Source organism: Ictalurus furcatus, chromosome 9, assembly GCF_023375685.1.
Source record: "Ictalurus furcatus strain D&B chromosome 9, Billie_1.0, whole genome shotgun sequence".
Classification (NCBI taxonomy): Eukaryota; Metazoa; Chordata; class Actinopteri; order Siluriformes; family Ictaluridae; genus Ictalurus; species Ictalurus furcatus.
The window spans coordinates 20,822,666-20,833,966 of NC_071263.1; the positions used below are offsets into that span (position 1 = coordinate 20,822,666).

The window sequence follows — 11,301 nt, forward strand, 5'->3', positions numbered from 1 at the left end:
ACATTAATAGCAAGCAACACTATATTTATCCAGGACAAAGAGTTCAGATATTGGGAAGGAGTTTCTTTGGACGAATTTTGATGTAACTACACTGCAACAGCAACAGCATCTCCTCAATCCTAAAAAAATTAAATTAAGTAATTAATTAACTAAGGGCAAAAGGCTCATACACTCGAATCGGCTCTTGACGTTCACTTAAAAGAACAGACTCAAAGAGCCGACTCTTTGAGTCGAGCGGTACTTCATTAATCACGCAATCTGCCGAGGAAACGGGCGTAAAGTCAAAATGGTTACTTGGGGCAGTTGGAAAATAGTTCACGATACACAAACTACTCGTTTTGTCATTATTACATGCGTAAATGCGTTTCATAGAGTGTATGCAACATTAGACAGAAAATAAATGTTCATATTTTATTTATTTTCTAAAATAGTACCAAACCATTGAGCTGGGTATTTTGCATGAAACGTTTTGAGAGAGTAGAAAACACGTACGATTAAAGGAAGAGTATTTGAAGCGACACCACTCGGAAACAATAAAACACAGTGAGCACTTGAAGGTAGCCCGCACGTGACGTCATCCGTGTGGTCCGTTGAAAAGGGTTGGCGGAAATTTTGAAAACAGCAAAGGCGGAACTGGATTCAAATCTACGGTATTTTTTTTTAATTGTGCAGATAAACGCGATAAGCACATTTAATAATTAATTCAGTCATATGAATAATTAAATATTTTAAGCAGCTAGTTAACGTTGGTTTTTTTTATGCAGCTAGTTATCGTTAGTTGGCTCATTGTGCTAGTCTGTTCTGTATTACTACTGCTGTATTAATAGCGCTAGCTAAGTACTGGTTAGCTATTTTTAAAACTTTTTTCGTGAGGTTTAATAGTGTACGTTAAAAAAACGGTTTTCTTAGGTTTCTTAGTATTGTGCATGTTTAATTGATCTAGGAGTGTCCTCATATGCTAGCTGGAGAACCTGGCTAACCCCGCAGATGGAGGTGGAGTGGGACAAAGCAGCTGGGTTAAAGTACTTTAGTTTAAAAGCTAGTATTTGTACACAGTAATGTCAGTCTGTTGGACTTTTAACCAATTTGAAAGGGATATCGTCTTTAACTGCATTAAACACGGTTATTTGTATTAGGTATTGCCAGTTATAATAACTTAAAAACATACTGACTTGGTAAAATAGCAGAGTAGCTGTACACATTGATTCAATATTGAAGCTCAGATGGTACTGCTCAGTGCTACTGAATTCAGATTGAGTGATTTGGAAATGCTTATGTTGGTACGATGAATGTGGTGTATGATTGGATTATGATTCTCTGGGACTGGATTTGGAGCATTTAAGCGTTACATTAACAGTGTATAACTTCTAAATAATTAAAAAGACTGTTGTAGCTTCTTGATCTTTATTTATAGGCATGCTGAGATAGTGTTGCATTTAATGTTTTTTCCTTTACATGTTGTGAGTTTAATCAGTGTATATACTCGAGTGATTTCTTGCTTTTGCTATAAAGTCAACATGAGCCGGAAACCAAGCAACAGATATTCCGAGATGCCGATGCGTGTGACTGACAGCAGGATGAGTATGGCGAATGCCACACCACAGAGGTATACATACAGAACTCATGAGTTGGGATTTTTGCTGTATTTTGCACTGTATTTATGACATCTTGCTTTTCACTTGCTTACATTGCAACGCCCCAGGGGTGGGTGACGGCTGACAGACTATAAATGCTGTATGTGTGTTTATATGACACTTTTATACTCTTTTGACAGCAACAATGTATTTGGCAAGCTGAACATCCCAAAGCCTCACTCCACCACGTCAGAGAGGAGGACCAGCTTTTTTGGAAAGTAAGAAAGGCACGCAAGTTGTCTTGTGGACTTTCCACAACATTAAATAGAATTATAAATGATGACTTTCTCGCAAATTCAACAATAAATTAATAATTGTAATTATTGGCCAGTTGCTGTGGTATAAAAGGAATAAAACACTTTGATATGTGCTGCTGTATAATAAGAAAATAATCAACTCCAGGGTGTGAATAGTAACCCTGCTTTGCGTCAGGCTACATTGAGTTTTATTTCTTACCTGATAATAAAAATCCCTATTAATTCCAAAACTTTATTGTTCTAATTCCCTTATAAATGCATCATAAATATTGTATAATGGTCGGTGGTTTTTCATTGCTGTTAATTTCCCCCACATTTTCAGTTCTGTTGACAATGTCTCACTCTCATTTATCCACAGAGGAGCAGGTATGGGTGCTGGTGGGCAGAGAAACAGCATTTTTGGGACTTATGGAGGTTCGGAGAAGATAAAGGACCCCCGACCTCTTCATGATAAAACTTTTGTTCAGCAGTGTATCAAGGAGCTTTGTGAGGTTTGCGCCATTCTCATTCAGCACCTTTACATTCTAATTAAGAGGCCATTATTGGGTTGTTATCTCTAAATATCCATTGCTTTTGCTTGTTTTTTTGTTTTTTTTATTAATTCAACATTGTAGATTAGACAGTGTACTCCAATAATGCTAGGATTTAGTCATAAGTGTCTAATGAAGGCTGTTTTATTCAGTAGACTCACTGGCTGTTTCTCTGTTTCTTTGCAGTTCCTTGGAGATAATGGATTCCCAGCTTCAATCACAGTCAAATCTCTCCAGTCGCCCTCCACTAAAGAGTTCCTGAAGATCTTTGAGTTTATTTACATTTTGTTGGACCCCACCTTTCAGATGCCTACAGCCAAGGTTGAAGAGGAAATCCCTAGGATATTGAGAGATTTGCGGTAGAGTGAAAAGTTTCAAAATGATGACCAACATAATGTTCCCCTTAGGGATGTCATGAGAACCGATACTTCGGTACCAAGTCGGTACCAACATTCTTAAAACGTGACGATACTTGTTTTTCTGCAGTACAGTTGGTACCACTTGTAATGAAAGTACCGGGGTTGCGATTCTTCCAGACCTGATGGGGGCAGCAAATACGTGCAAGTGTTTTAGTCGGTCCACAAGTGGTGAAGAAGAAGAACGCCTACAGGCACACGGGAAAAACTACAAAAGATTAGCTTAGCTTAACAAATTTAGTTCCGCCCTGACTCGTTGAGAGGAAGACGAAAGCTAGTATCAGGTTTCCGGTGTGCAACCGATGCTATCGTTCATTTCAAACAAAGCGAGGAAACACCTGGAATTTGGCGAAGCACCTGAAAGACGGTCGTATATTATATTTGTTTGAGGCAGCTGGCATTGTAGCTGTGAAACCAGCTAATGTTATGCTCCATGTAATGTTTGCAATAGCTAGTTATTTGTTAACGATGCTAACACATTGCAATGTTATAAACTACCTCCGAATGGGCCACCATGCATCGCCATTCAGACCGTGTCCTGTCAGCTAAATGTAGCCTAATGTCACTAATAATTATTAAAATGTTAATGCTTTTAATGAATTGTTTTGGCCTGCCACCATATCAGTGAATTTAAACTAATGCTTGCATTCAGAGTATAAGGTGTGTGTGTGTGCGTGCGTTTAGTGTGCACGTCCACTCATTGTCAGTGTCTGATGACTAAAATACCCCCCCCCTTGCCAGTATCAGCCAGAGGAGGATGTCCTCCAGGAGAGTTTTTTATTTTTATTTTATTTTAAAAATTTTATACCACACCGTGGTATCGACTTTGGTATCGAGTATCGTGTACCTTTGGTGGTATCGGTACCGACTACTAGATTTTTGGTATTGTGACATCCCTAGTTCCCCTAAGAAATAATCTTTTCCAGAGACAATTTTGCTGTTATCAGTGACTCTCTTTGTTGACCTATGCATTGAAATAATAGATATACATTATTTATCAGGTACCCATTTCCACTATCAAAAAGCTCCATGTACTCCATTGGGGCTCCACATACATGGCCTCAGGCTCTGGGAGCACTCATCTGGCTCATTGACACAGTTAGGGTAAGTTTGGTCTCTGGATGGACCGTTTCCAGCTTTCAGGAAAAGATTTAACAGTCGGGTTATCAGTCGCATGCATTATACCAACATATAAAAACATAATGTTAAAGAATCAGACTTTGCTCAGAAGGGATGATTGCGAGATGTGATTTTCCTCACACGTTTATGAATATCATACTCTATAATATCAAACCGTGTCACCAGTGATCCGTTAATGGACATAATGGTATTAGATTTGAGAATGAGTGTGTTCAGTTCCACAGAATACAAATTGTAGTAACTGTTGTTGCAGGTCTTTAACAGTTGGAAAGGTCAGGATGTGCTGTTTGGAGATTTTTCAGATGGCTTCACTGAGCTGGAGGATGGAATGGAGTACAGTAAGGTACCATAATACCCTTAAAATTCTTAGCCAAAAGTTTTAAACCTCTAGTAATTCTGAACAGCAAAGTAGAAGTGAACTTTAATCAAACAACTTTGAATACATTTTCATTTATTTGATTAAAATACTGTCTTTTGAGTTGTGTACCATGCATGCCTGGTCTGTGTCTCCAGCTCTTTTTAGAATACAGCTCTAAGACCTACAACAAGTTTATGCAAGGAGCAGATACCTTTGAGGATGAGGATGCAGACTACCTCAGTCATCTGAGTAAGTCAGACCTGCATACCTACTTAACAGTATAATAGTGAAGTTGGACAGAGTCATGATTTCTGTTGAAGACACTTTGGATAAGATCATGAAGAATATAAACGTTAACATCTTCTAATTTAACAGTGTGCCAAAACGCAGAAAAAACAGGAATAGCAGATCAGGAAATATAAATTATCAAATGTCTTCCCACAGAGAGGCTGTATAATGTTGATGAGGCTCTACTGGAGTCACAACAGGAGAAACACAGAGTGTTGATGTCTGAGGTGGAAAGACTGGAGAAAGAGAGCCATAATGTAAGTCTATGTATTTATTTAATTTAATGCATGAATCCTGAACAGCTCTGAATATTCTCTCACAAAACTGAATATATTGATATCGCTTTGCTTGTATTTTCTCATTTGTAAGTCACTTTGGATAAAAGCGTCTGTTAAATGAATAAATGTAAATGTATGTTTGTGTAGGATCGGTTGATGGGACAGAGGACTGAGAAACTGAAGTTGCACACTGACCTCCAGAAGCTGCAGAGCTACCGTACTCGCATGGAGTCTTTTAAATCCCACCAGGAGAATAAGGTTACAGCGCTGTCTGAGGAGCTGGAGGCAGCAAGTATGTCCCATTTTGCAGAATCTGAACCTCTATACCAGAAAGATTGCAAGCCTTGTTCTGTTTTTTTCAAGGAACATTTACCAGTAAGGGTGGGCGATATGTAAGGAATAAAATGACATCGTATTTTTGCTCCATTTATAGTTTTATTTAATGTTGTGAAATGTTTAGGAATAATCCCAGTTCTCATTATCACTTGTGTTACAGCAGCTATTAACAGTAGTTGCTTCAGTTTCTCGTGAAGCAAATAAGACTTTAATTTGGTGGGAATCATAAAGGATTAGCTTCACCTCTACTGTACTATTACAAAGCATTGACACTGGAGACTCATTCCATAAATGCCAAATAAATGTCTCCTCAAAGAAAACATCATCATATCAAATGATCTGCACTTATATAGGGCTTTTATCCAAAGCGCTTTACACTGTATCTCATTCACCCGTTCTCTCACACACACACACACACACGCACACCAGTGGTAGCAGAGACTAGTGGACAACCCGCTCTACCACCTGAGCCACAGCCGCCCTATCAATGATTCAACGATATCAATGATATCAACGATTATACATTTGTCTTTGTTAAATGCCAACCATTTTTAAATCCATTTTTTTCTAAGACTTAGATCATGTGGAGTGTCTGCCCCTGTAAATAAGTTAATATTATAGAAATGATCATGTATTAGAAGCAGATTATTATAAATCTGACTTGAATTACAGCTGGCACTACTGTCATAGCTGCTGTTTTACGAAATTAATCAAAACTCCACTATAACGTCCACTATAGGTTCGGTGATTTTTACCCAACACTTCGAATAATTAAAGTGTGTCACTAAGAAAAGGAGGGAATATTAAATGAGTAACAAAGAAATTATAAAACCTCTGACACATTATAATGACAATTGGTGTATTTTTTTTTATTTATATATATATATATCACTATCAATATCATCATGATGACCAGGCCGATTTAATTACCCAGTTAATCATGGGTACATTACCACATTCTGTTGGTAGCAATAAGCCCAAGTTCACTCTAGTCAAAGACAGTTACGTGTGAAAAGTAAATAAAGATCAGTAATGTACCCATTCACATAATCTTATTTATTTGCGTTATTGAAATCCAGTAGAAGCTTTTGTTTACCACAAAAAAGGATGTGAATGCCTTTGTATGTAGACCTTCAACTAGAGAGTCTGAAGAGGGAGCAGGCTAGGCTGCAGCACATTCTGGAGAATCAGAAGTTCACTCCAGCCGACATTGAGCGCATCAACAGAGAGAGGAACGAGCTGCAGCAGAATGTGAACACCCTGAGTCACAGTCTTGAGGAGGCCCAGCAGCTGGCCTGGAATGAGGAGATCACCCTGACCAAAACCAAGGAGAGGGTGGGTAGGATATTTTTATATACATATGTGTGCGTATGTATGCATGCATGCTGACCAAACCTGATTAATAAGAGTTAGTAGCTTTATGCCAAAATATACTTAATAATGCTTCTTCACTTCAAACAATTAATTAAAATGGCCAAATGTATGTGGACACTTGACCACTGAACCAAAAGTGTTCAGTGGGGCTGAGGTCAGTGCTCTGTGCAGGCCACTTAAGTTCTTTCACACCAACCTTGGAAAACCATGTCTTCATGGACCTCACTTTGTGCACAGGGGCATTGTCAAGTTTGGGCTCCTTGGTTCCAGTGAAAGGAATACTGCTTTCATTATTGTGGGAAGAACCACATATTGGTGTGATGGTCAGGTGTCCACAGATGTTTGGCCATATAGTATAGAAGGAGAAGGTGTCAATATGGCCAAGTACTCAAAGATATCCAGAATTTAAATGTGCAGGATGCAGAATTTGCTTGATAGCCTACTGTGAGGTGTTTCAAATAATACTGTAGAATATAAGAATCTTATTTTGTCTTTGTTGATGACCAACTACTACATTTTATTTTTACTTTCTTTATAGACAAGGAAACCACTATTCCTACTGTTTCTTATTAATATAGTTAAATTTGTTCCTGTAGGCCGAGGCAAAGTTGGCGGAGTACCACAAACTGGCACGCATGCTAAAGCTTGTCCCCCAGTCTGCTGAGAATGCCTGTGGCCATGACTTTGAGATCAAAACAGTCAATGACTATGGCCCAACCACCGCCACCCAGATCAGGACTCAGATACAGGTATGGCCAAACTCACCACTACAGCTAATACACACTCAAAGTTCACATTATGGCATTCTTATTAATGTCCTTATAACTTCTTTATAGAATCCTCTTAAAAGCATGCTGGCAGATGTAGAGGAGGAATTCAGCAATGTGACTAATATGAAGCTGAGCCTGGATGAGACAGTTGAACAGGTATGAAAGGAAAGTGAGCTTCTTGTCATTTGAGTTGTTCTCATGTATTTAATGATCTTACTAGGTTTTTGTTTTACATGAATAATTTAATTTGTTTAGACACCTATCAATTGACCTCGGGGCTGGTGTTAACAATATGAAACATGAATGTGTAATATACTTGTCCTCTTACTGATTGATAGATAAAGTCCAACATTTCCGAGAAGTTGAATGACATAAAGCAGCTAAAGGAGCAGATTCGGAGACTGGATGAGCAGCTGGAGCGTGATATGCAGGTACGTGTCATCTAAGCCTGAGAAATTTTATTGCTATTCTAGAGGTCGTCCGTTTGATCAGTTTTGCTGATTAATCGGCACAGATAGTTTTTCCCGGTTGCATCCGTTGCGGGAGCGACTGAGAAGGGACCGTTGTGTATGTTTTGGTTCAGTTTGGATGTATATCTTTTATTTATAAAGTGCTATATATAAGTGAAGACCATCTACTTTAGTATTTATTCATAGTTAATATATATTAATGTTTATATATTTATTTAATTTTAAAAAGCACAGTACATTTTTCATGATATAGTCAGCACTGTTTATTTTTGTAATAAAGTTCAGCAGTATTTTAATTTAAGTTTTATGTTTTCATTCAGTATCAATTTTTAAAAACTATCGGTTGATTAATCTGATATCGGCAGGTACTGCCCAACTTAAGTATCGGTAAAATCAACTAACGGTCGACCTCTATACTGTTCCAATGCCTAAGACACGCGAAGAAAGTAAATTAAGTATTCCAAACTTGATATTGTAATTTGATATATAATTAATCTAATTAAACATTAAACCCTTGTTTGTGTAGGATATGGCTCATGAAGAGAAAAAGTGGGCAGCCGACATGGATTCTGCTGAAAGTCACAAGAAGCTTCTAGAAAAGAAAGTGATGGCTGGACATGAGGAGGCTGAAGAGCAGCTGAAAGCAGCCCAACAACAGTGAGCAAACATGCATAACCTTGTACCATCACCTAACTATTTTTGTTTATTTTTTCTCTTAACAGGGATAAAACATGATTGGTGTTACATGCTTTCCTTTTTTAGGTACCATCTTGTTCTTCAGGAAACCAAAGAGGAAAGCAGGATGGTGGCGAACAATCTGGCACATGTCTTCAGTGCTGCAGTCAACCACTTGGATATAATTGAGGTAAGAAAGAACAATATTATAACTAGCCAGCTCTGTTACCCGAGCTTTCGATGCCATGACCCTATAGAAACAATTCATACTAATGTATATATGAAGATCAGCCAATTGGACGGTCATGTTTTAGTTAATGTTTATAACTATATTTTGTTATATATCGTTTGAGTGGTTTTCCATGTATTGTGTACTAAATTTTCAGAAACACTGTAACGACCAAGTTAAAAAGATGGAAAAGATGAATGAAGTTATCCGTGAAGACCAAGCAGATCTGCAGCAGCTGAAGGAAATGGTGGAAAACTTTGTTGCTAGAGCAAATGTTTTTTAAAGATTTAATGGGAAACCAAATGTAAATAGTTTTGTACTAATAGTTTTTGTGTTAGTGTTAAAAGAAAGTATTGTGTATTGGCCTTGGAAAACATGCAGTGTCCCTTTTTAAAAAATAAATAAATAAATAAATATATACATTGTCCTCTGTTTAAAAAAAAAAATAAAATAAACATGTCCTTCATCTAAATAGTATGTTAATGCTAATTAAATACCTTTTTCTAGATAGCTAAAAGAGAAAGTATTACAACTCCTAGAAATACCTTAATTATTTACATTATGGATTGAACATAAAGACCTTAAGTTTCATACAACTCTGATTGTTGTCTGTTAACTAAACCCATAGTGATCAATTGTGACTACATATCATTATGCATTTTTAGCGGGTTCTTTGAATATAATTGTGTGTTCATGGACTAATGTTATTTAGTAATGCTGAGCACTTCAAAATCTACTTTTGTGACAGATTTATATGCATAGAGGGGCATCTCAAAAAATTTGAATATCGTGGAAAATTTGTATTTTTTCCGTAATTTAATTCAAAAAGTGGAACTGTTCATAAATTCTAGATTCATTACACAAAGTGAAATATTTCAAGCCTTTTTTTGTTTTAATCTTGATGATTACGGCTTACAGCTCATGGAAATCAAAAATCCAGTATCTCAAAATATTAGAATAAAGAATTTATAGTACAGAAATATTAACCTTTTGAAAAGGATGTTAATTTATACACTCAATACTTGGTCGGGGCTCCTTTTGCACAAATTACTGCATCAGTGCAGCGTGGCATGGAGACAATCAGCCTGTGGCACTGCTGAGGTGTTCTGGAAGCCCAGGTTGCTTTGATAGTGGTCTTCAGCTCGTCTATATTGTTGGGTCTGGTGTCTCTCATAGATTCTCTATGGGGTTCAGGTCAGGCGAGTCGGCTGGCCAATCGAGCACGGTAATACCATGGTCAGCAAACCAGTTACTAGTAGTTTTGGCACTGTGGGCAGGTGCCAGGTCCTGCTGGAAAAGGAAATCAGCATCTCCATAAAGCTTGTCAGCAGATGGGAGCATGAAGTGCTCTAAAATCTCCTGGTAGACACTGCATTGATTCTTGACTTGAGAAAACACAGTGGACCAACACCAGCAGATGACATGGCACCCCAACTCATCACTGACTGTGGAAACTTCACACTGGACTTCAACCAATGTGGATTCTGTGCCTCTTCACTCTTCCTCCAGACTCTGGGACCTTGATTTCCAAATGAAATGCAAAATTTACTTTCATCTTCCCCATGATTGTGGTTGTGTGTACTGAACCAGACAGAGATTAAAGGCTCAGGAAATCTCTGCAGGTGTTTTGAGTTAATTAGCTGATTAGCGCTCTTCTCAGGTCGACATTTCTGTATTATAAATTCTTTATTCTAATATTTTGAGATCATAAAGATCAAATCAAGATATTTCACTTTATGTGTAATGAATCTAGAAGCTATGAAAGTTCTGAATTAAATTATGGAGAGAGAGAAAAAAAGAACTTTTCCATGATATTCAGATATTTTTTAGATGCACCTGTACTTTCTCAGTGCTGAATGATGATGGGAAATCACAGCTTATAACATAAAAGTGCTTTATGCTTTATCATTTTTATTTAGTCACAAGCACAGTAGTGAAACCAGAAAAAAAATCTGTTAAATAGACTTCAGCATAAAAACTAATATTTTAGGATTTGATTTGAATAAATTGTGGAAATTACAGAATCTTATTCTGCATGGGAACCTGAACATTCAAAATAAATTGATTTGAGTTTCTGAAGACAAATTAATGAATTCCGTCTTATTCTGGTCAGGGTCTTGGTAGATCCAGAGCCTATCCCAGGAACTCCGGTTCCCAGTCCATTGCAGGCCACCATGCACACACATTCATACACTCATTCACACCTACAGGCAATTTAGCATAGCCCAGGGGTGTCCAATCTTATCCGCAAAGGGCCGGTGTGGGTGCAGGTTTTCATTCCAATCAAGCAGGAGCCACATTTGGTTCCACCTGTTTAATCAGTTGATCTTGGCTTTCAATAGATTCAGGTGTGGCTTCTGCTTGGTTAGAATGAAAACCTGCACCCACACCAGCCCTTTCCTGATAAGATTAAACACCCCTGGCATCGCCAATTCATTAACCTGCTTTTGGGAATGGGGAGGAAACTTGAAAACCCAGAGGAAGCCCATGTGGACATGGGCAGAACGTACGAAACTGCACATACAGTAACCCAAGACCAGGGTTGA

General features: G+C 37.8%; 1 protein-coding gene across 4 annotated transcripts; it reads left to right on the plus strand.

Moving 5' to 3' along the window:
* Positions 1-272: 272 nt before the first annotated feature.
* Positions 273-9,173, plus strand: ndc80 (NDC80 kinetochore complex component). Of its 4 annotated transcripts, none has more exons than XM_053633619.1 (17): positions 273-650; positions 1,513-1,606; positions 1,775-1,852; positions 2,250-2,382; positions 2,608-2,780; positions 3,839-3,941; positions 4,231-4,320; positions 4,491-4,584; positions 4,780-4,880; positions 5,049-5,193; positions 6,367-6,572; positions 7,208-7,360; positions 7,448-7,537; positions 7,720-7,812; positions 8,378-8,508; positions 8,614-8,716; positions 8,913-9,173. In XM_053633619.1, the coding sequence occupies exons 2-17, from the start codon at positions 1,518-1,520 to the stop codon at positions 9,036-9,038; spliced, it is 1,908 nt and encodes a 635-aa protein (XP_053489594.1). In that variant the 5' UTR covers positions 273-650; positions 1,513-1,517; the 3' UTR covers positions 9,039-9,173. The 4 variants fall into 4 exon arrangements, with proteins under 4 accessions (XP_053489594.1, XP_053489595.1, XP_053489596.1 ...); XM_053633620.1 differs by lacking the exon at positions 273-650 and adding an exon at positions 681-1,136; XM_053633621.1 differs by lacking the exon at positions 273-650 and adding an exon at positions 681-1,022.
* Positions 9,174-11,301: the final 2,128 nt, after the last annotated feature.

Coding starts and splice junctions, on each gene's coding strand:
- ndc80 (XM_053633618.1), top strand. CDS start 1,440: ATGTTTTTTCCTTTACATGTTGTGAGTTTAATCAGTGTATATACTCGA. Junction 4,321..4,490: donor ATGGAATGGAGTACAGTAAG/GTACCATAATAC, acceptor CTGTGTCTCCAG/CTCTTTTTAGAATACAGCTC. Junction 5,194..6,366: donor TGAGGAGCTGGAGGCAGCAA/GTATGTCCCATT, acceptor CTTTGTATGTAG/ACCTTCAACTAGAGAGTCTG.